General features: G+C 46.6%; 1 protein-coding gene across 12 annotated transcripts in view; it reads right to left on the bottom strand.

Annotated features, from left to right (window-relative positions):
- Positions 1 to 25,353, bottom strand: part of LRRK1 (leucine rich repeat kinase 1) — a 154,574-nt gene extending 129,221 nt beyond the window's left edge. For 4 of the 12 annotated variants that reach the window (XR_012415491.1, XM_065548543.1, XM_065548551.1 and 1 more), the window contains exons 1-2: positions 24,140 to 24,548; positions 18,865 to 19,083 (exon numbers count right to left, since the gene is read on the bottom strand). Coding sequence is in view for 11 of the 12 variants with exons in the window: in XM_065548543.1 (XP_065404615.1) it covers positions 18,865 to 18,961 (97 nt within the window). In the remaining variant the exon portion in view is untranslated. Of the gene's footprint in view, positions 1 to 18,864; positions 19,084 to 20,643; positions 20,824 to 22,235; positions 22,294 to 24,139; positions 24,549 to 25,165 lie in introns of those variants that run through there. The other 8 variants (XM_065548549.1, XM_073996851.1, XM_065548547.1 and 5 more) reach the window with 5 other exon arrangements.
- Positions 25,354 to 25,553: the final 200 nt, after the last annotated feature.

The raw sequence follows: 25,553 nt of genomic DNA, 5'->3' as shown, positions 1-25,553 counted from the left end.
TATTTAAAATGTTAATTAAACAGCTTTAATTTTGATGATTGGATTTGAGGGTCATCACATTTCAGTGTACACACATTTGAAAATGAAGACTGGCCACATTTTAAATTCATGTCTTCCATCACTTTAAGCCATGCCTTCTCTAGGTTAGAGCCAAATAAAATCAGACTCCCCATTTTGTAAGGACCCTACTTTTTTATCATTGTAATATTATTATCATTTTCGCTAATAGAAATAGAGTCCAGCTGAGGCTACATAATTTGCCCAACAGAGAAAGAGAAAAAAAAAGGCCATTTTTTTGAGGGTCTACCTAGCATGTGCACTTAGTCTGGTGCTAAGCATTCCACAAACAGATTCTAACCATGCCCCTGTTACAGATAGGACTAGCTGTGGAGGCATCAGGATTTGCACCCAGTTCCTTCCGACTGTAGAGCCCAGGTTCTTGACACTCTCACTCAGTATTTCCTGCAAGTGCACACCTTGGAGATGCCCAGGAGATGCTGGAAGATGAGATCAAGACAGCAGGCTGAGTCCGGCTGTAGCTACCACCTCCTGCTCCAAATCCTTAGAAATTATTACAAATATCAACAAACCGGCCGGGCGCAGTGGCTCAAGCCTGTAATCCCAGCACTTTGGGAGGCCGAGACGGGCGGATCACGAGGTCAGGAGATCGAGACCATCCTGGCTAACACGGTGAAACCCCGTCTCTACTAAAAAAAATACAAAAAACTAGCCGGGCGAGGTGGCGGGCGCCTGTAGTCCCAGCTACTCGGGAGGCTGAGGCAGGAGAATGACGTAAACCCGGGAGGCGGAGCTTGCGGTGAGCTGAGATCCGACCACTGCATTCCAGCCTGGGCGACAGAGCGAGACTCCGTCTCAAAAAAACAAAAACAAAAAAACCAAATATCAACAAGCCTTATTAGCATGGGAAAGGAAGGAGCAACCTAAGAAGACCAGAGTCCATTGTGCATGAGGTGGAGAAGGCTTGGGAGTGCTCCGAGGCTGTTGGGGGACATGGGAAGCAAGAGGGCCCCCAGGTCACCAGCAAGGCGACTGGGAGGAGTGGGGAGCCATAGTGGGCAGACTCCTGTGGATCTGGCCCCTCTCCAGCTTGTGCCAGGCAGCCTGGGACTGATGGGTCTACACTCGATGTGGGCTAAAGAGAAAGTGTGGTGGGCAACTCCCAGGAGGTACATGGAGCCTACTACCCGGAAGACATGGTCTGGATGTCCCCAAGGCAGGCTGCTGCAGTCCCCTGGCCCTCCTCTTAGCAGGCTACTGTGACAAATGCTGTGTTCACAGACAGCTACGGGGAATCCCAAACAGAACACTCAGCATCCACCCAGGCACCCACACACATTTGAGGAAGAGCAGCACCGTAAAGAGAAGCACCAACTCCACTAACCGAGTCAGCACACAGGCAGGCCGCAGGTCAGCAGGAAGACACATCCCACCTTACACACACACACACACACACACACACACACACACACACACACAGACATAGACACACACACACACACAGACACACACACACACACACACACACAGAGACATAGACACACACACAGACACAGACACACACACACAGACACACACACACACACAGAGACATAGACACACACACGCACACACACACAGACATAGACACACACACACAGACACACACACACACACACACAGACACACACACACAGACACACACACACACACAGACACACACACACACACAGAGACATAGACACACACACGCACACACACACACAAACATAGACACACACACACACACATACACACACACACACACATACACACACACACAGACACACACACACACACAGAGACATAGACACACACACGCACACACACACACATAGACACACACACACACACAGACACACACACACACACAGAGACATAGACACAGACACACAGACACACACACACACACAGAGACACAGACACACACAGACACAGACACACACACAGAGACATAGACACACACAGACACAGACACACACACACAGACACACACAGACACAGACACACACACAGACACATAGACACACACAGACACAGACACACACAGACACACAGAGACATAGACACACACAGACACACACACAGACACACACACAGACACAGACAGACACACAGACACACACACACAGAGACATAGACACACACAGACACAGACACACAGACACACACACACAGACACACAGACACAGACAGACACACACAGACACACACACAGACACACACACAGACACACACACACAGACAGACACACACAGAGACATAGACACACACAGACACAGACACACACACAGACACAGACACACACACACACAGACACACACACACAGACACAGGCACACAGACACACACACGCAGACACAGACACACACACAGACACAGACACACACACAGACACAGACACACACAGACACAGACACACACGGAGACACAGACACACACAGACTCAGGCACACACACAGACACAGACACACACACAGACACAGACACAGCCACACAGACACAGACACACACAGACACAGGCACACACACAGACACAGACACACACAGAGACACAGGCACACACAGACACACACACACACACAGACACACACACACACACAGACACACACACACACAGAGACACAGACACACACAGACTCAGGCACACACACAGACACAGCCACACAGACACAGACACACACAGACACAGACACACACAGAGACACAGACACACACAGACTCAGGCACACACACAGACACACAAAGACACACACAGACACACAGACACACTCATACAGACACAGACACACACAGACTCAGGCACACACACAGACACACAAAGACACACACAGACACACAGCCACACTCATACAGACACAGACACACACAGAGACACAGACACACACAGACACAGGCACACACACAGACACACAAAGACACACATAGACACAGACACGTTCATACAGGCACAGACACACACGAACACACACAGAGACACAGACACACACAAACACACAGACACACACATAGACACACATACAGACACACACAGACACACACATGCACACATAGATACACACATAGACACACACATAGACACGCAGACACACAGACACACACACAAAGAGACACACACACACACAAAGAAAATAAGCTGGTTTATGTTCCCTATTTATGTAGCCAAGGGCACAGTCTCATTGGAAGCAGACTGATCACCTAGGGGAGAGGCTGTGTCATATTTCACCGCTGTCCCCCTTGGGCCTCAGAGTCCCCAGGAAGAGGTGAGCAGCTGATGGTGACAATGTCTGTGCAAGGCAGGGTCTAGCCAGGTCAGAGAGTCTGCACGTCTTGCTGCATCCTTACATTACTGCTCAGGGGAAGCCTACACAAATCACACAGTCACTAAGATGAGGGAGCTTTGGTCTCTCCTGGTTCACAACACAGCTTGGTATTAGCAACTGTTCATCCTTATCCTGGAGGAAAAGATGGAGTTAGCATGGGAGCTTCCCTAAGCAGAATCTCAGGCTCCAGCTTTCCAGCACCTCCAGGGCCCTTCTCTATGCAGAATTAATGTTAGCAGAGCAAGAATGAACTCAGAATAAATATTACTAATGTCTTGGAGAGAAACGGGAGGATGCAGCATCCACAAACAAGAATCAACTAAAACTCTTGAAAATTAATACGAGAAGAGTTGCACTGTGAAGCACAGTAGGTGGGCTGCAGAGCAGAGACACTGCTACAGGACAAATCAGAAATCTGGAAGACCAAGAGGAGGATGCAGCACCAAAGATAAGGAGGCTGGGAGTAGAGATAAAAGAGTGAGAGATATCGAAGATATTTCTTGAAGTTTTCCAAAATGTGTCTAATAAGAATTTCAGAAGCATATACTTAAATAAAGAAGAATAATTCTCAAGTTGCAAAAATATGAATCCTCTGAAGTGACAGGATACTAGTCCAGAAGTTGAAAAAAAGGAGGAGTAAATTTAGAAAAAAGAATAATAAAGGACTAGCGAAATAAATAATCTTATGGAAAGACTGATCAACAAAAGAATGAGAGAGAGAGAGCAGGACATGTGAGGACACACAAGCAATATCTGGAACAAAATGATAAAGCTACATTAAAGAACTTAAAATCATGGCATCATCAGCAAAGGACACAGGGGTTCTTGGAGAAACAGTGCATTGTGCATCTGGGACAGTATATGACAACCTGGCCCTGGACGTCTTGTCACATCAGAAAGCAAGGAAGTTATCAAAGACTCCTGGAGTCATGCCAAAAGATAGAGGAAGCTACTCAGGGAGCCTACTGGCAAAAGGGGAAGAGTTTTAGCATCAAGAATCCAATAAATTAAAATCCATGAGTTCATAATGATACCAAGGGGAAAAAAAACCCACCTTCATTGGCGGCCTTCAAAAGGTGCTAGGAAATTGACTTATTTTCAGGAGAATGAATAAGAAAAGTAAGAGAAAAAAACCCAACGATTTACCCTGACTTTGCTTTACAAACTGTAACTCAAGGTACCACAGAGCTGATGGAAGAAATTTCTTCTTTAGAGATGCCTTTCAGCTAATAAATGAAGAAGGAAAGATAGACTTAAAATAACACCACTTTACAACCTTGAATTAAATAATTGATCTAAGCAACCATCAATGACTGATAAAACCATTGTGTGAAAAGTCGAAAAACCATTAGGACATTTATAATGAGTGACTGTGCTGACACCAATGAAAATCATTAAAAAACTCTAAACATCAGAGAGAGGCAATTAGACATTATGTGACTAAGTGATGCAAGAGGAAGTATACACCATCTATTGGGCATTTTTGCCAAACCACTTACTAAATCTAATCAGACCTCTGGATCTACAAAAACATAGGGAATGTGGGAACATGTCAGGCCTCACATAGAAATGCAGTTGCCAAAATTCAGACTGTGGAAAATTGCAAAGGACAAACAATGTGGCTTTATCAACAATGAAACTGCAAGGAAAAAGAAATTGAGGGAATAAGATAGAAATTAAGAGACTTAGGAACTGTACTGTCCCATGTCCCAGCATGCAGGGGCACTGACTAACAAACCTGACTCAAACAAACCAGCGATAAAAACAGAGACAATCCAGGACATTTGAACACTGACTAGATATTTGATATTTTGACTTATTTATTTATTTTTATTTATTTATTTTGAGATGGAGTTTCACTCTTGTTGCCCAGGATGGAGTGCAATGGCACAATCTGGGCTCACTGTAACCTCCATCTCCTGGGTTCAAGCGATTCTCCTGTCTCAGTCTCCCGAGTAGCTGGGATTACAGGTGCCTGCCACCGTAACTGGCTAATTTTTTGTATTTTTAGTAGAGACGAGGTTTCTCCATGTTAGTCGGGTTGATCCCAAACTCCTGACCTCAGGTGATCCACCCACCTCAGCCTCCCAAAGTCCTGGGATTACAGGCGTGAGCCACTGTGCCCGGCCCTCTCCAGCCAAGGGTCCAGCCTGGGTCTCCCCTCTCAGAAGCCTAGCCTGTCAATAGCATGCTATTGTGGGCATACATTAACATACATTTTTAAACATACATTTAAATGTATGTTAAATGTATGTTTTTTTCTTTTTTAGACTTCTTAAGCTATAAGTATGGAATTGGGTTCTAAATCATCTGGAAAGAGATAGAAGGGGATTTACATGGATGCAGATTGGTCATGTGGGGGAAGGAGGGAGGAGGGCAGAAGGTGGGTTACCTGCATGGGAGGAGTAAGTTCCAGTGGAGGGGGAATTGAGTTAACAATAGTTTGTGGTCTATTTTCAAAAAGCTAGAAGAGTGGCTTTTGCATGTTCTCAACACCAAGAAATGATAAATATTTGAGGTGATGGATATGCTAATTATCCTTATTTGATCATTACATATTATATACATATATCCAAATATCACTCTGTATCCCATAGACAAGCACAATTATTACATGTCAACTAAAAACAAGAGGGTTAAAAAAAGATTGCCCATGTGTGATAATTACTGAAATTGGGTAATGGGTAAAAAGGGGTCCATTTTTAATATTCTCTCTACTTGTATACTGTGTTCAAAAGTTTCTGTAATAAAAAATCTTAAAAAAGTGACCGGGCACGGTGGCTCACGTCTGTAATCCCGGCACTTTGGGAGGCTGAGGCAAGTGGATCACTTGAGCTCAGGAGTTTGAGACCAACCTGGGAAACATGGTGAAACCCCATCTCTAGTAAAAAAACAAAAATTAGCCAGGCGTGGTGGTGTATGCCTGTAGTCTCTGCTACTTAGGGGGATGAGGTAGGAGGATCGCTTAAGCCCAGGCTGTTAAGGCTGCTGTAGTGAGCCTAGAGGTCGCCACTTCATTCCTGCTGGGATGACAGAGTGAGACCCTGTCTCTAAGTAAATAAATAAGTAAATAAATAAATAAACATTTAAAAAAAAAAGAAATCTAAGATAAAAATATAACATTTTAAAGTTCCACATAGCTAAAGACTTATGAAAAGGGAAAAATATGACATTTTGAATTCAGGCCTAAAAACTGTGGTTTCTGAGGCCAAGAAAAAGGGGAACTAAGTATTAACCCTGATTCTTTGGAAGAGAGGGCAATTGAAAGACTAAGTCTGGGTGGGGGGCGGGAATGGGTACTTTTCATTGTATTCCCTTTTGTACTTTTAAATTGTATGTAAGTAAATTGTGTGCAATTCATCTATTAAAAATTAATAAGATAGTTTAAAAATATATTTTAAAATCCTGAACCATTATGAACTTCATGCTAAAATATTCGAAAATCTAGATTAAATGGATAACTATCTAAAAACTGTATTGCGTAAAATAACTCAAGAAGAAATAGAACATTTAAATAAAACTATAACCTTTAAAGACAGAGAATCAATAGTGAGACATCTACCCATTAAAAAGCACCAGGCCTGTATGGTTTTATAGGCAAAGTGATATATCCCGCTTCTTGAAAAATATAGCACGTATTTATATTATCAAACTTATGTTGGTTGAAAAAGCAAGCTGCAAAAAGATTGGTATAGTATTAAAATATTTAATCCAACATTTTTGTATGGAAACTGTTCTGAAAGGAGCAGGATTGACAAAACAGAACTCTGGTTACCCCATCCCTACCACAGCTGGACAATGAGCCAGCTGAGAGATGTCCCCTTCTCCCAGCTGAAGTGAGAGCACCCAGGTTCAGTTTCCCACGGGTCTGGTGGCTGCATCATAGAGGACTGCACATCCCACAGACCCCGAGTTGCCCCATGTAAGCAGCCAGCACCCACAGCTAGCATGCTATTGACAGGCTGGGCTCTGAGAGGGAAGACCCAGGCTGGACCCTTGGCTGGAGTAGAACCCCGCCCCATCCAGCCCTATCCAGTAGAGGCCCTGTAATAGCTTTCTGTTAAAGGAGAGGCTGGGGGCCACATGTCACACCATCTTGCAGATTCAGGCTTTGTGATTTTCTTTCTCTTAATAAAGCCTATTCCCTAACCTCAGTGGATGATATTGTGGAGTTCATGCCAATCCCCACACAGTAAGTGGTAGCCCAGAGTGGATTCACCTGGCAAGGCAGAAACAACACCATGTATTTACAGACAAACACACACATACAGCCATAAGGGATTCACACGAACTTCAGAATAATGGCTACCCTTGGAGTTGAAGGAGAGCAGTGATCAGGCAGCGATCCAAAGGGGTTCTGGCTGTACCTGTAAGGTTTGACTTCTTAAAATATTTTCTTTGAGGCAAAAATGACAAAATATGAATGTTAGCTAAATCTGAGTGATGGGTACATCTTTGATTCTTCCTTCCTTTACTCCTCACTCACCTAACCCATATCAAAGCCTGCTCCTGCAAGAAGAACCACCAGCTGGGCCCTGCCTAGATTCCTGACCCACAGAAACCTGGGAAATGATAATTTGTTGTTCTTTCAAGCCAACAAGTGATAGGGTGGTTTGTTACATACTTGTGCATGGATACCCACACAAGTCCTGATAGCTTTCTTTTGAAACCTATTCTCAGTGCATTCTCTTCTTCCCACTCCCACCCCACCATCCTGGCCCCCTTGGTGCCTTCTCTCCAGAGCTCTGGCAATAGCCTTCTAATTCCCTAAACAAGATCATGCTGCTCCTCAGATATTTCCATCAACCTTGGAACAAAATCTACACTCCTGCTGTGAAGGCTCACCTCTCCAGCCCCATTTGGTGCTTCTCTCACTCTGCCCCAACTGCACAGGTCATCTTGCAGTCACTCAAACCTACCGATCTCATTCCCACTGCCCAGCCTTTGCACTCACTGATGCCTTGCCAGGAGCACCATTTCCCAGCTCTTTTGAAGGACTGACCTCCTGATTCCATTCACTTCATTCTCTGTAAATGCCACCTCCCCCCAGACACCTTCCCTGATCTCTGATCATAGGCAATAGTGCCCTATGCCTGTTACTCTCCATCCCTGCAGCCTGGTTGATTTCTGTCATGGCCCTGTTCGCTCTTGACAGTAGAGTGCAGGTTTATTTACTGTGTTTGCCCCGCTGGAATAGAAGCATCATGAGGACATTTTCCTGGCTTCCCAGGGCCCTGACCATAGCAGGCTCTGACATAGCCTGGAGTGTATGACTAAGACTAGGCACAGGAGGGAGGGCTGGGCATATCATTCTCTGTTATTTTCAGTATGTTTGATAAACACTCTTCTTCCCAGCCTTCCTGTGGCTGCCTCCTTCTGGTCAACTGAGCAGACCTGAGATTCAACATCAATGCCTTACCTAATAACAAACAAAAATGGCCACATTGTGCCTCTTTTGTACATGATGTTACTCTAATGCTTCATTGAGCATCACTCTCTGGTTTTCTTCTTCCTTCCTTTTTTTTTTTTGAGACAGTTTCTTGCTGTGTCACCCAGGCTGAAATGCAGTGGTGTGATCTCTGCTTACTGAGATCTCTGCCTCCCAGGCTCAAGCAATCCTCCCACCTCAGCCCCCACAAAGTAGCTGGGACCACAGGTGTGTGCCACCATGACCGGCTAATTTTTTTTTTTTTTTTGTAGAGACGGAGTTTTGCCATGTTTCCCAGGCTGGTCTCAAACTCCTGAGCTCAAGCGATCCATTTGCTCGGTCTCCCAGAGTGCGGGGATTACAGGCATGAGCTACCTTGCTCAGCTCTCTTGCTCTCTGCTGTCTACTTTTCCTGCTACAATTGGAAGCCCTGTAAGAGCAGAGGCCACACTCCTGCTGTGTCCCCAGCATCCGGAACAGTGTCCTCCACAAATGGGTGCATAAGAATGGTTGAAATAATCATGCTGAATTAATAAAGACAAACACAAAGCTGGGGCTTAGAAGAAATATAGAGAATGCAGAGGTCATTAAAAAGAACTTCAAAAATAAGTGCCAGTGAAAAATATTTTTCTGCCAGTGTTTTCACTGACTTAGTATCCTAGGAAATTGCTTTCTTTGTAATTTATAGACATTCTTTGCCTACAAAGTCAGCTGACTGCAAATTTCCCTAATAATGCTTTGAATCATATAATTATTGATTTGTCTGGAATTCACTGTAAAATGTTGGTTTCAATACATGATTTTGACTTTTTAAATAAATAAATAAGAATTAACTGAGAAGATAAGACTGACACCAAAATAAAATAAAATAAATGGCAATTAGGATCCTTTGGGAAATTCAAGAAAATACTGCATACATAACACAGGAGCACAATGCTATGAAAATAAACAACCAAGAACAGGAAAGAGTTTTGGAAATTAAGATTGAGTTCCAAAATGAAATGCTCAATAGAGAGGTTAGAAGATAAAGTCAGGCAAATCTTTTTTTTTTTTTTTTTTGAGATGGAGTCTGGCTGTGTTGCCCAGGCTGGAGAGCAGTGGTATGATCTCGGCTCACTGCAACCTCTGCTTCCCAGGTTCAAGCGATTCTCCTGCCTCAGCCTCCTGAGTAGCTGGGACTACAGGTGTGTGCCACCATGCGCAGCTAAGTTTTATATTTTTAGTAGAGACGGGGTTTCGCTACGTTGGCCAGGCTGGTCTGGAACTCCTGACCTCAAGTGATCCACCCACCTCAGGCTCCCAAAGTGCTGGGATTACCAGCGTGAGTTACTGGGACTTGTCAAAAGTTTATAAACATTAAGAAACAGAACAACAGTTGGAAAATGTGAGTGAAAAGATAAGCAACCTGTATCTTAATTAATAGGAGTTCCAGAAAAACAAACAAAACAAAACTATAGCGAAAGCAGAAGAGAAAAATATTATCAAATAAAATACAAGAAATGTCCCAGGCATGAAAAGGATACATACTGGGCCTACCCAGTGCCAAGCAGCAGGAATGGAAAAGGACCCTCACCCAGGTCTTTCCCTGGGAAATTTTGGAAGACCAAGCACACAGGGAAGATTCTAAAAGCTTCTGAAAGGGAAAACCAGGTCACCACAGAGCAGTGAGAATAACACCACATCAGAGGACAATGGAGAAGGTTCCAAAGGCAGAGGATTCCAATTGAGATTGCAGGAGAAGGCGAAATAAAGATGCCCTCAGGAATGCGGAGTCTCTTGCAGGAGCCTCCCAGGAGCTCTTTCTTAGGCATTTTCTTGCTGATGCATTCCAATTAAATCGAAGGGTGCAAAGTAAGAGTCCTGGGTGGGGGTGGGAGGTGGATGGAGGTAGCAGGGAGTGGGGGTGGTGCTCGTCTTCAGGGCCCCACAGAATACTGAGTCTCCAGGCACTTGTCATCACGAAGGGAACACATTATTTAAAGTCACAAATGCAACCTAGGGATGAGTCGGCCCCAAAAGAATGAAATGCAGAGGGAGCAGCAGATAGATGGGGTGCAAAAGGGAAGGAAATACTCATTTATCATGGCAGGAAGTCAACAGACATGTTTCAACAGATCAGCAATAGAGAGGTGCAGGCATCTTCTTTATATTGAGAAATGGTAATTACCTGAAGAACTAAAACCAGAAACAGGAACTAACAACTCTTTTGGGAGTTGACACTGGGACAGGGCCTTGTTGCTTTTCCTATGTTATAGTCCCTTCTGTCTGACAGCCTTCATTAAGCAGGGGTATGCATTCCTTTGGTAATTTTTAATGTGCTTATTCTGTGATCCTGCCATTCTTCTGGGGCATATGAAGTAATATTCCACTCTTGGAAGCAAAAGGTAGAAAGGATCTAAAGACATTTTAATAATAGATTGATGAAACATGGTTGTATTCACACCAAATGTGGTGCATATACAGGGAACTCATACTCAAGAGAAAAGAAGACATACTCAAGAGAAAAAAGTTGCACAATAATATGTACAGCTGAATATGCATGTAAAACCAGAAATATACACAAAAAGAATCATACTTGTGCTTCAGAAGAGGTTAGGAAGAAAACATACTCAGGCTGGGCACGGTGGCTCATGCCTGTAATCCCAGCACTTTGGGAGGCCGAGGCAAGTGGATCACTTGAGGTCAGGAGTTCTAGACCAGCCTGGGAACATGGTGAAACCCCATCTTGCTAAAAATAGAAAAATTTCCTGGGCATGGTGGCACGCGCCTGTAATCCCAGCTACTCAGGAGGCTGAGGCAGGAGAATTGCTCGAACCCAGGAGGTAGAGGTTGCAGTGAGCCGAGATTGCGCCATTGCACTCCAGCCTGGGTGACAAGAACGAAACTCCGTGTCAAAACAAACAAACAAAAGAAAACACACTCAGCTAACAGTGATTACCCATGGGTGTGATGGAAAGGGGGCCAAGAATAACTGTGGCTTTCTCCTTATCATTTCAATCCACTGTGCGAATTGTGGAATTCCATATAAATAACTTTTTTCTTAACCTTCAGGGTGGAGTCAGGCACCAGGAGAATGCTCGTAGTCCACTGTCAGGTAGGGGCTCTTCGCTTGCTTCTTATTTTTGAACCCATGGGTGCTTGTGATGTTTGCACAGAGACTGGGGTGACTGCCCACTGGAGCCATTTAAGCCTGGAAGCTGGGGTGGGGGCAAAATGACTGGAGGAGCCCTGCTCTGGCCTCCCCCATCCAGCAGAGTGAGGTCCCGCAGGTGTGAACCACCTGTGACCACCCACTTATCTCTCCGAGTTCACATGGCTGTGTCAAGTCCAAACTAAGCTGCCAACAGGAACTTCAGAGAGCCATTCTCATCCATTTATATTCAATTTCTAACCTCAAATTTGCATCATCACATGGTTCCATTTTTAAAATAATTGATTAAAATATTATCTGCCTTTAAATATCTCTAAGTCACTGAAAAGTTCAAAGTGTCATGTAAATTATTTTTGTTCTTGGTTCTCTGAAACGACCAGGTAGGTGATTTTAAGCCAACATTTGGCAACATGCCACGGCCCCTGGGTGCTGGATGTTGAATGAAGGATGAGAGGATGTCGCCAGGCACAACCCCAGCAGCATTAGCGAAAGGAAATGCAATCCTCAAAAGTTCTTTACAGTTGAAAATATAAGTTCTGATTAATGTGTGCTTCATTGTGCAGCATAAGGGTGATGAGCTCAGGAAGGATTCTATTGCTTGAGATGTGTGTTTCTGTTTGGTTTTCTTCTTTTCTTCTTTATGACAAATGTCACCTAATAAGTAGCAAGATGGCTACTAAGTAGAATCTGGACAAACTGAGCCCAAGGGTGGCCTGAATAGTGAAGGGACTCAGAATTGGGGCTTCCAAAGAATAATAGCAGCTCCTTATTTTCATTCATCAAACTTTCCAAAAATGTGCGTGCAATTCACACACTCAAGTTTAAACTTACATGGCATTGGGAGTGGTGGGGTGGGAGGGCTCCATTCCCAGAGAACTAAAGAATTTCATAAAAATCCCTAGTGATGGCTCCTTCAAAGTCTGACTCAAGCAAACCAAGAGGGGTAAAAATCCTTGTCCCTCTGCTCAGGGGCCTAGGGATGCCCACACGGACATCTCCCTGCTGTCAGGCTGCTGACCTCTTTATGGGGGCCAGGGCAGATGGCTGGTAAGAAAATCTTCTCTCTTGGTGGCTGAATGCATGCCAAGTGAGCCTGGGCTGCTCCCTAGCAAGCACAGAGGCCACTAGATAGGGCTGCCCTGCACACCCCACATAAAGGAGGCCAAGTTAGGAGCAAGTGTGGAGTGGGGGAGGCCGGGCAGGGGGTAAGGACTGGGGCTCCGGTGAGCCACCACCTTCAGGCTCGGGCCACCTAGAATGGGGTGGATCAGTGGGGGTACTCCTGAGAACTCGTCCATGGCAGGGTGGGGAGGCAGGTAGGGGCAGCTCTCCCCATGGACCCAGGTGTGTATGGCCGAATAATTAGGCCACATACAGAGAAGTCAAAAAGCTATTGTGATATCTAAGTGGAACATGTAAAGTTGCTGACGGCCTGTCAGTGGGATGGCTTACTCAGCCTAAAAAGGAATTTGCAGGGAGGGCAACACATTTGCTTTTATTGACTCCAAGAAATGGGTTAAGGGATTCCGATCTGTCTAAATGAATAAAGCCAGGCATGAGGAGAGTCCCACAGCATCCATTTCCTACCAGAGCTGTCCACAGAAAGGCATTGTTGCTAGGGAGTCAGTTCCCCATTGCTACAAGTAAGCAAGCACATTACGGACAAGTAATTAGGAGAAGATCTAAGCCTCAGGTTAAAACGAATGTTCAAAGGCTCATCAAGGCCTGGAGCATCTGTAGCTGGGCTCTGCTTTGTGAGTGTGAAGCACAGCTGTGCTAACTGCCACCTGCATGGATGGACACACACAGCCACCTCGCCCGCCACCTGGGCCACCAATCAGCCTCCCTGTCCTTCTCCTCACTCATTAAAAGATTCCTGACCAGACGTGGCTGTGTGCTCCCTGGAGGGGCTGGCCTGCTCCTGCAGCCAGGCTGGAATCTCCTTTGCTGCAAGGCCCTGCCTGCCCTGTTTCCTGTGGCTCCCATGGTGTGAATACAGCTCAGCACGTTCAGGCAGGACACCAACAGGAGGAACAAGTCAGAGATGTGGGCTGGCTCATCAGTGGGGATCTGTCCTTTGTAGACTTTCCTGCTATGGCCTGACAAGAAGGCCGGCTGCCACCCTAGAGGCTCTTCCTAATTCGACCTATTTCCTACTTCTATTTCTGGAAGGCAGGAGGAGCCCCCACTTGAGCAAACCTCTTAGCTCCTATATTAAGAAGTTGTATTTCAAATGCAGATTTGAAAAAGCCAAAGGAGAAAAAAACAAGACATTGGAAGTAGCCATGAAACAACCTGGAATTTGAAGACCTTCTAGAATGTTCCTTCTCCTCCTTTGGTCCATGCTGGGTCCGGTGGTGGGCAGGGCTCTGAGAGGTGTGTGACCGTGGCAGGGCTTTCAGGACCGAAGCGATGGCCACTCACAGAGAGCTGGGGGTGCGAGCCCCTGCTTGGGTGATGTCTGATCAAGCTCCACCCACCCTCCGCAATCCAGAAGTCTCCCCAAGTATTCTCCACCTGAATTATCTGGAAGTTTCCTGACTTCCCTACTTTCCAGGACAGCTCTCCTTGGCTGGCAGGACTGGTTTTTCCACTCTGGCTGGTGTTAGACATACTCAGAAGAATGAACGTCTAATGACATATTTGTCAAAGTAGTGCGCGCCCTGCAGCCCATGCCCAGTATCTCATTGACAGCTGCTCTGTCAGCTGGCAAACTCTACGCCCATCAAAACTTTCCAGCCGTTCCTCCTGCACCACAGGCGGGCTGACTGCTGCCGGTGCTAATGAGGTGGAGATTGTGACACACCTTCCTGGGACACAATTGTGTTGCACAAACACACAGCGGGCCGCACGGCAGGGCAGACACACACAGACCCCAGCCCCATACCAGCTGGGTAAAGCCCCCTACATCCAGGAACTTTGAAAGGATTAACCATTCTAAACAAACATGAGCTGAGGTCACGCAGGTCACAACAGGTAGGGGGTGTGAAAAGGCAAGCCTAGTACACAAATGAAAAATTTAAAATACCATTACCCCAACATCCAAAAGTAGACACTGTTTTTTAAAGTGTGGGTCTTTTTCTAAAGTGTACTCGGAAGTATACTAAGAACATTATTGTTTTCAAACACGTTATCTAACAAAGATTTTTAAAGCATGAGAAAACTGAACCTACATAATTTTGAGTATCATTAATTTTCCTTCTGGCAGCCAACTTTTCTTAGCCGGAGCTGGAAATTAGGCCTGAACAGTCTGCCCTGAGTGAGGCTGGTGGATTTGGGGGGTAGGAGAGGGGAAACAGGACTCCCTATCATCCCAGGAAGTCTGGGAGAAGGTGGGATGGGACAAATCCAGCTTAGGCTCTGGGGACAGGCTCAGAGGGTGATTCCTGCAGGGGGATCAGCTGCAGTCATAGTAAGTCAAGTATTCCACATTTATTCCAGAAAGACATCAAAGCAAAGAGGCCAGTGGAAGCAGATCTAACTTTGGATGTAAGCACAGGAGGTTCACCGCTTAGATTCTAATCACGAATCATCAGTACTTAAAATAGCTTGCAATATTATTGTTCTGGACGCAAAAGAAGGCAAAACAAAACAAAAAGCAATGTGTAGATATCGTAGGAAACATAAACAGCAGAGATGAGCAAAGCACAGTGACTGCAATCCCAGCACACACACGTGACCACACACCACCCTTTGAGCATTACCTGCTCCTTGGCTGTGGCCTTAGTGTACATATTTATTAATATATTCTGTGAAAATGAAGTCCAACATGCAATGCATTAAAATTGGGCTTTACAGAGGGGGCACTGTAGGCTTTAATCCCTGGATTTAATAAATTCTGTTAGTGAGCTCCAGGGCTGGGGCTCACAGGCTCAGTTCTGCTGGTACCACCTGTGGGACCTTAAAACTCTGAGTATGGGTATAAATTAGTAGCTTCTCACAAGATTCCTTATGAGGATTTGGTTATTATTGTAATCCATTAATATGTAATAGAATTTTCTTAATGCTAAATAGGGGACAGAACTTTCTGGGGCATGTCAGGCTATTTTCCTCTCCTCTTCAACTCTTGGTTTTCTGTGTTAGGTCACTGCACAAACACCTCCCTCATTCGCAGGGGGTCCCAGGGTGTCACTTCCCTGTCCTGTCTCTACTTCAAGCTCTTTGAACAGTACACAGTGAAGGCTGCTGCGGTCCCATCAGGGTCCTTGGCCCTTGTGTGTGTCTCTTGGGTTACACAGAACAGGAATGGCAGGGATTCCTGAGATCCCACTGGGGAAAGAGGCCTGGGGCAGAAAAGACTTTTCTGTGCCTGCTGTTTTCCATCAGAGCAGTCAGGAGAGGACATGTGCCAAGCTCAGATGCAGGCCTTTAGGGAGAATCACGGGGGGCTGGGGAGAGCCACACTTTGGTCTCTCAGAGCACCTTAACATTTTCTAGTTATCTGTCCTGCCACAAGCTTGGAGGTGGGGACGGGTTTGTCCAAAGCCCATTGTGCCCTGGTCCCTGGGACCTGTAAGAATCAGTGGGGGATCCCTGGGGACTTAGAAACGCAGGCTCTCTGTGCCTCAGGCCTCCTGAATGAGATTCTGCATTTCACCAGGATCCCCAGGGGACATGTGCACATGATAATTTGAGAAGTGCTGCTCTACGGGACTCAAACCATTTAGATGGGCTGATTCTCCACTTTAGCTACACATTAGAATCACTAGGGAACTTTTAAAAATCACCCATGCTGGCCAGGCGCCATGGTTCACTCTTGTAATCCCACCCCTTTGGGAGGCCGAGGTGGGTGGATCACTTGAGGTCAGGAATTCTAGACCAGCCTGGCCAACATGGTGAAACTTTGTCTCTACTAAAAGTACAAAAATTAGCTGGGCGTGGTGTTGCACGCCGGTAGTACCAGCTACTCAGGAGGCTGCGGCAGGAGAATCGCTTGAACCTGGGAGGTGGAAGTTGCAGTGAGCCGAGGTCATGCCACTGCACTTCAGCCTGAGTGACAGAGCAAGACACTATCTTTAAAAAAAAAAAAAGAAAAAGAAAAAATTACCCATGCTTGCTCACTCATTGCCCCCCTGCCCCAAGATGCTGCTCTGGTGGGTCCAGGTGGTGCCATAGCCCTGCCGGTTTGAGTCACTATCCAGTGACTCTGTGGGCCATGGTTGAGAAGCACTCCTTTAGATCACCAACTGTTGACCAGGAGGGGGAGGGAGCAGCGCCTCCTGTGGGGCTTTTTCAGATGACACAGTCACCCACCCAACAGGCCCCAAACAGACCCAGGGTCCCTGTCCCCACCCTCATCCCTCAGGGCTGCCAAGAGGAGCAGCAGGAGGATAAGGGAGCCTCATGTGCACTGGAAATGTGGAGGTGCTACCCCCAAATCGGGGACAGTGTTCTATCACCCATGTCACCTCGATCTCACACTAACAGAGCAAGGCCTTTCTACCACACAACTGAAAAAAGACATATGTCTAAAACAAAGAAAAAGAAAATTTACAAAGATACAAGTTGAGCACTCTGGAAAGATTTATTGCTGGACAATGTCAAGAAGCAAATTCGTCTCCCATTTCATAATGTGATGGATGTGAAAAGACACCTTCCAGAAACATCACCCTGGTCAGCTGCTGGACATTTCAGATGGAGTGAAAACACTCAAACAACTGAACAAAGTGTCTGCCAAGCCAGGTACAGTGGCCGATCGTTACTTAACACGGTTAAGGGTACAAATGTGGGCCTCTCAGACTCAACATGTTGACACTTTCACCTGCCATAGTATGGCCTAGCATTTAAGAATGAGTGTTACAGCATTAAGACAGGGTTCAGACGGCAATTCTGTGATTTCTGAGTTGTAGACCTTGAAGTTTCCAGGCTTCTCTTACCCTCATGTTCCTCAGCTATAAAATGGAAATAAAAGTACCATGTTCCAGGTTGTCATGAGGATTTTATGGCATTATTTTGTAAAGTTCTGAACTTTGTAGTGCCTGGTACATACTAAGGGATTAACAAATATTTATTAACAATGATATCCTATTGGTCTTAAAAGTGATACAACTGTAGTGGAAAATCTGGCAGTATGTGCCGAGAGCTTAAAGATGTTCAAGACCAATAATTCAACTTCTGTAAACCTACATTACAGAAATAACCTTGAAACCAAGTATTAAGAAATGGGAAGGAAATGCTTTGGGTGGGAGTGAATAACTAGAAGCAACCCAAATGTCCCACAGGAGAATAAGGATTAGGACAATAACTGCACATAGCACTCCCGCAGAAGATGATGTTTCTTTTGGTTCTGAGTGCTGCCCAATTTATGAATCATTTTTTGATCAAATTATTAAATTGTAAAAAAAAATAAAATAAATGAAATGATGCTTCACTTGATCATAGGAGCTAGGTGGTGCCCTCGGTAAATGTCACTGATAGAAGGTTAAGAGAAAAAAGCAAGATACAACATTACATGCACCTTATAAGTGCAATAAAGTCAAAACAAAGTCCCTTAAACACAGAGAAGCAGACTAGGAAAGAACATGTCAAGATGCTCATTGTGCTTATGTTTCAGATAGCGGGATTCTGGATGATTCTTTTTCCTTCTTCCTTTTTTTAAATCAATTTTTCAATTTTTCCTTAATAAATATGTATCCTTTTTATAATGAAAAAACAAAACTAAATCTTTATTCTTAAAAGTTCTTTAACCCAACATGAAGTGATGTCCCAATTGTTAAGATCTGTGAGTCTGCAATCAATTTTGTACACGGTTCCTCAATTTTTAGAATTTAGGAATCCCAAGATACATTTTATGATGAAAGAGCACCAAATATGGACGTCTGATTTCCATTGGTTGAGAACCCCTTGTTCTTACATAGCCTAGACACTGTGCAGGATGAGCATGGCAGGTCACACCCAGGGAGGCATAAGCATGGCCCTGTCCTTACCGTTAAGCGTCTCCATGGCGCGTTCTGGACACACAGCTGACTCCTCCGGCCCCACACACCAGTACATGCTGGGTGGTCTTTGCGACATGCCAGCCATCAACCCTTGCAGCAGCCAGTCTTCAAAGGCAGGTCCCGCTGTTGTCACTGCCACTGTCACTGGCCGTGGGGTGCATTAAGGCATGAACTCATAGCCATGGATGAGCAGAAAGCTTTCTTGTTCTGGTGGGTGAAAAACAATAAAATCAGAAAGCCTTTATAATTCCTGTCCTCCTCCCCTGCAAATATCTGCATGGGTTCATTGAGCTTTCCCTCTGCAATATTCCTTTTTGTAGTCCATCTATCCAGCCAAACCCATCAGGTGTGGTCAGTGGGAAGGCAGAGCTCCCGCATCCCATCTTGATGCTGGGCTCAGGTCTTGTCTACTTGAAAAGAGTCTCAATGAAACCCCAGACAATTGCAAAACACATACTAGTAACTGACTCAATCATCGTTCAGTCAACACACACCCCCTGTCACTTGCAAGGCAGCCAGGCTCTGTGTGAGGCTCAGTGGTGCCAAGATGGTTAAAGGAGGCTCTTGCCCTCAGAAGCACACTCCAATGGGGGTAGGGCAGATATAGTTAAGGTTGGTCACAATACAAGGCTCTCTTTTTGCCCAGGGCCAGTTCTTCTGGAAGCCAGAGGTGAGTATGTCATCCCAAAGGGGCAGTCAGGCAACAGTCCCAAAGACAGGGAGTTATTACTGGTTATGAAGTCAAGTTAGTGTGAGCTTTAGCAGGAAGCTAAATGACAGAGGTTAGCAGAAATGAGCCTCAAAAATTCTGCCCCTTTCCCAGGGCATATTTGGCAATGTCTGGAGACATTTTTGGTTGTCACAACTTGGTTGGGGGAGGGTGCTACAGGCATCTAATGGGTAGAGGTCAAGGATGCTGCTAAACATCCTACAATGCACAGGACTGTTATTTGCAACAAAGAATTATCTGGCCCCAAAAGTTCCAAAGCGGGGTTAGACTAATCTCTGACTAATCTCTGACTATGATAAACTGCTGAGACCAGGTGCTGCTCTTCTATGCTGGGCCCCCACTGAGCTTGGAGTACCCCCCATGGGCATGGGTGCCCATCCTGGTACCGTGATTGAAGGACCAGAGGGAGGGTAAGACCCACGTCCAGCTCAGGCCTGACACGAGGTACTACCATAAGAAATGCCTGTGTGCCTATCAATATTCTTGTAGCGTATCCTATATGTAATGAAGTATGAGGTAATTAGCACCCCTTGTCTGTGTTCTCTCACCTAGACAACTCTGAAACGGGGAGTGATAGTGCAGCCAAAAATATAGTTTTAAATCAAGGTTATGTAAAAATAATGCCTAAGACAATCTGTAAAGGCAAAAGCACAGTGTGGATGTCAAAGGTGTGAATTGCCTCTGTCACATGTTAGCAGTGAACCCCCCAGCTGAAATTTATGTGTGTCTCAGTTTTTCACCTGTTAAAAATAGACATCTACCCTTATGCCCTGGCCTGCTGGTGGGGTTACTGTGTGAATTCAGCTAAAGTAAAGTTTCTGCTGCCTCTCCGTACGACAGGGCTGGGGTGGTATACCTGCAGCATCAGTGTGCAGAGTTGGAGACCAGTGGGTCTCTCACCTTCCCCTAATGAATAAGATCAGAATATCAATGCTGGAGGACAGATGCCAGCCTCACCAGTGGGTAGGTTCTAGAAGGTGCTGTGAGCAGTAGGAGCACAAAGTAAGATACAGGACAAGGTTGTGGGAATTTCTCACCTAAAAGCCTAGAAATCAGGCACCTGGCCCAGGTGGACTGGACTCTTCAAGGCAGGGGAAGGCGGAGCTAGAAAAGTCAGGCTCCAGCAGCCTTGTGTATGCTGCACATGTTTCTGAGCCAAAGAGGGATGGTCGAGAGAAACCATGTGTGGGAAACACCCGTGTTTGAAGTTGGGAAGCCTAAAAAGTCGAAGGAGGAAAGGAAAAACAATCAATCTGGGCAAAATTTAGGGGATGATTAAAGCCTTATAAATAGCAAAACCTGATTTGGAAAATCAATTTGTGACAGAGAGAGGAAGAGCCAGCAAGACAGAATCTGTTTTAAAATAAAGGTTCCAAATCACACATTCACATCCAGAAACTGAGAAGCACAGTTGCCATCTGCTTTCAGACACCTCTCCAAAACAGTACCACACATAACCAACAGCATTTCAAAAATCCAAATGCTAGACATTCTTCCTGAAAACAGAAGTGTCTTACCATACAATGTTTTTAAGTTTAAAAAAAAATCTTAAAATTATTTCAGGCTAACCCTCACCCAGCACATTTTGTTCCCCTTTTTATTTTCAGTTTCCTTTTGAAAATCACTTTACCAGTGGAAGATTTTGCCCCTGGAGCAGTTTTAAAATTCTAATTAGTATTTTGGCTTATATTCTAAGGTAGAAGATTTAAGATGAGGTAATTCAAATTTTGCTCAATCTTTGCATTCAAATGGATCTTTACTTCCTCCTGCTTCTTTTGGGTTCAGATCAGTGCCAACAAATGATGGTTACAAATTACATGTTTTCATTATACACCCTAAAGAGGGCATCAACAGGTTTTCTGCAGTAATGATGGTTTAAATGATTTTTCAAAACCTCATCAATTTCCTTTTGCCAACTATTTATACCTGCATAAATGAACAAACCTAAATATTTAATGGAAAAGAAAATAGCCAGGCGTGGTGGCTCACATTTGTAATCCCAGTACTTTGGGAGGCTGAGGCAGGTGGATCACTTGAGGTCAGGAGTTCGAGATCAGCCTGGCCAACATAGTGAAAACCTATCTCTACTGAAAATACAAAAATTAGCTGGGTGTGGTGGTGGGCACCTGTAATCCCAGCTATATGGGAGGCTGAGGCATGAGAATCATTTGAACTCAGGGAGGTGAAAGTTGCAGTGAGCCAATATTGTGCCACTGCACTCCAGCCTGGGTGATAGAGTAAGACTCTAGAGAAAAGAAAAGAGAGGAACCTGTCATTCATTCTACAAATGTCTTACTGAGTTCTTTCTATGAAGATGGAACTTCGTGAGTTTGTGAAGCTGGTGGGGGAGCAGACAGCTAAGTAATTGCTATAAAGTTTCTGACAGCAGAGAAACCCAGGTATTTTAGGAGGCTTGGGAAGGACTGTCGATATTGAAGAGTTAGAAGACCCTTGTAAGCAAAGCATGCTAGACATGCTCATTCATATCACCCAGCTCCTTTTTGAATGAAAATCCTGGTCAAAATGGTTAGCCCATGAGTCTAGAAATCTCTTGAGTGCTATTTGCATCCCTTACTAACATTGGCTTGCCTACAAAATGTGTTTAATGGATTTGTGGACATCAAAATACCTTGGAGCTGCAGGCCAGAGAAATATGTTGTTCTCAATCCCAGATGAGCACAAAAAGGCTGGAGGAGAGAAATGCTCCATGAGTCTGAAACCACAGGTTAGTTAGGGTTGTCCATTCTCTGTCCAGTCACTCTACCACCATGCAGAGGGTGACTCCCCGTACAGTTATGGGAATGAGGGCGCGGCAGTAAGCAAGACAGACCAGTCTCTGACCTCAGGAGCTCCAGTGGAGACCACAAGGTAATTAAGGAGAAATTAAACAGATAAAGGAGCACAGAGTGGGGACTGCGGGGAGGCTGCAGAGTGAGGGATGTGAGAGAGAGTGTGGGTTTTAAGAGGGTGACCAGGGAAGGCTTTCTGAGGCTATGTGAAGAGTCGGGAGGCAGCAGTGCAGGGGCCCAGTGCTGGACAGTGAGCTCAGTCAGGGTGGCTGGGGGCAATGGCCTGGTGGTCTGAGATAGCAGAGGCTGGATCAGCTGGGGGTGTAAGGAGAAGGAGGTCTCCTGGATCGCATGCCAATGGCAAGGAGAAGCTACTGAAGGATTCCATACAGAGGACTGATATAGTCCTATTTACCCATTTAAACACACACACACACACACACACACACACACACACACACACACACACGCTGCTATATAGAGAATGGAGGGAGGGGGAACTGTAATCCTACAGTAAAGAGATGCTGGTACCCGGGACAAGGGGTGGGGGACATAAGAAAAAAGGGGACAGACCAGGACACATTTTAGACGTAGATCCACAGACTGAATGTTTTTGATCTGAGCATCTGAGTTGATTGTGAGGTCACTCCCTGAGACATTGACATTTGGGAGAAGGAAAGGTTTGGCTGACAGCAAAACCTCCTTTAGGAACAAATTAGGTGTGAGGTTAGTTTGTTATACTATTTTCTCTTTCAGGACATAGGCACAGATGAAGAAAATCAAATCATAAAAGACATTTAACTTAACATTTTCCAAAATTGTGCATGTTCTAGCTGTCCCTTTAATGTCTGGGCATTTTGATACCCTGCGAGTGAGTGGCAAACTCTAAAATTAGTGTACATGGTGAGAGGTTTGCTAAAAGCTATATGCCCCTGTTTCTCTACCTGTTGCAGGGGTTGTGTTTGTGGGAGAAAAATTTCGTGGCCTCAAACTGTGAAGGGGTAGGTTGAAATGGCCACAGGGGTCTTTATATTCTCCACCATCGGCTCCCGGCTGACCCCGGCCTTACTAGGCTTCCTCGCCTGCCTCCCTGCCTGCCGGGAAGGTCCTGCGTAGGTTGCAGAGACCATGGCAGACATAGCAGTTGTATCTGTACCAGCCAGAAGACACCTGGGCAAGAAGCATAACCCAGACATTGAGGAGGGTGAAGCCTCGCTGGGCCACCCCGCAACACCAGGAAGCCCTGGAGCAGTGAGAGACTCCTGGACTGTCTCTTGTCAACACCCTGGCACAGGCACAACCGCGCGCTCACTCTCCGCCCGCTCCCCGTTAAAGGACGGGGTTTTCTCCAAAGGGAGAGGAAATATATGGACGCCCTGGTGTATTTGCCTGCTTGTGTTTCTTGCCTCTGCTTCCCAGCGTTCCCGACCCTGTCCCATACGGGGTTTCGGGGTTCCCCGCTCGGGCCCGCACACCCCCCTACCACAGGTTGGCTGGGCTACGGGCGTGGCAGGAGGCAGCCGGGACGTGAGACTGGGGGTCACCCCACACGCCCTCCGCGCCCCTCGGGCTGCGGCCCCTGCGCAACGGCCACCCATGTCCGACCATGCGGCCGCCTGGAGCGCAGGCCCGCGGCAGGCAGAGGCCAGGGCTCCCCGCGGACGCGGGCGCGGGCTCCGGATTCCCGGGCCGGCCGCAGGAGGCAACCAGGTCCCTGGGGGGCGCGGAGAGGAACAGCACTTACCTGCGGCGGCGGCGGGGCCCGGGTACGGACGCTCCGGGACGCGGGGCTGGGCGGACACTGGCGGGCCGGGGCCTGGCCGTCCCACAGCCGTCTGCCCCCCGCGCCTCGGGCCGCGCGCCGGGGCCGGGCCCAGACGCACTTCCTCAATCCTGAGGCCGGCGGGCGGGCGGGGAGGGCGAGTGGCGCGAAGAGCTCGCAGAGCAAGGCCGCCGCCAGCTCTCGCCGGAATGGTTTCGAGGCGTCCCCTCGGTGGCCGCCTCAGTTTCCCTAGCCGTAAAACGCGGGCGATCGCGCTCAACCCCCGTGCCCCGGGAGACGCCGGGGTCCGCGGGCCATTCTAGTACCAGGTCTCTCCCTCAGGTTCGGGCACTCGGCTCCCTCCACGCGGGGCAAGCGCGGCGATGAGATTGGTCGGTGCTGCGCTCAGCCCCGCTTTCACTATCCCTCTGCTCTAGTGGCAGCAAAATCAGCAGATCAGCCCCTAACTTGCATGTGGCCCATACACTCCGTCCGTAAAAATTAAAAAGACAGGGAATATTCATTTGTGTACAGTTCTTTCCAGGGCAATACAGAAATATGTAGTTCTAAAGCGTTAACGATTTGCAGTTTGCACATCCTCCATCACATGGATTTTACTAATTCAATAATGGATGTATGCAAAGTATTTGCTGTTTGGTGAATCATGTTTAATTGTCGGCTTTGGGGGGAATACATAAAACATGGAATATTGGTAATTTATCGTGTTTCAACCTTTCATAAAGGTGTCATCAGGCTGCTGAGGCTAATATAGAAACGCAGACCATAAAGATCCGCGTCCACTCTGCAGGAGGGCCTCACACTGAGCTCCACGTGTCGACCCAGGGAAAAGGCCTGCTCAGGAAAAGCAGAGGGTTCCACGCCCTGCAGGACCAGCACCCTAGGCTCCTCTCCTGAAGTGTTATGACTCGCATATTCCCAGGATTTCGCGCAGATCTCCCCCACCCTCACTGACATTTCACAGAACCCGGGCAGCTACAGGGCTCTTACAGGACCTCCCGGACACCGCGGGACCGTGTTTCCTTGAGCGGCTTCTTGGGTCCCTGGTTGGCGAGGGGACCACCGAGCAGGTCTGCTCTGCTCCTGGGAGGCTGCTCCTGCCACTGGACGAGTTTCCAAAAGGGTAAGCGCAGTTCTGCAATCCTGTTCTCACCCCTGAGGGCCTCACACCAGTTTACAGGAGCCAGCAGTGTGATTGCTACAGATAAGTTCCCAACAGTTTGCAGGGCGTGGTGTCCTCAGTGCTGAGAGAGCCCCGCGACTGAGGCGCAGCTCCTCCAGGGCGCGCAGCCCCGCCACCTGGCGCCACCGCGAGGGAGCGCAGGCCCAGGGCCCGGGCAGCCGCTGGAGGGGACGCCGCCCAGTAAGGCGGGGCACC

The sequence above is a fragment of the Macaca fascicularis genome, chromosome 7 (assembly GCF_037993035.2).
Source record: "Macaca fascicularis isolate 582-1 chromosome 7, T2T-MFA8v1.1".
Classification (NCBI taxonomy): Eukaryota; Metazoa; Chordata; class Mammalia; order Primates; family Cercopithecidae; genus Macaca; species Macaca fascicularis.
The sequence above is the reverse complement of the archived record's forward strand: the minus strand, read 5'-3'. Positions and strand labels throughout refer to the sequence as shown.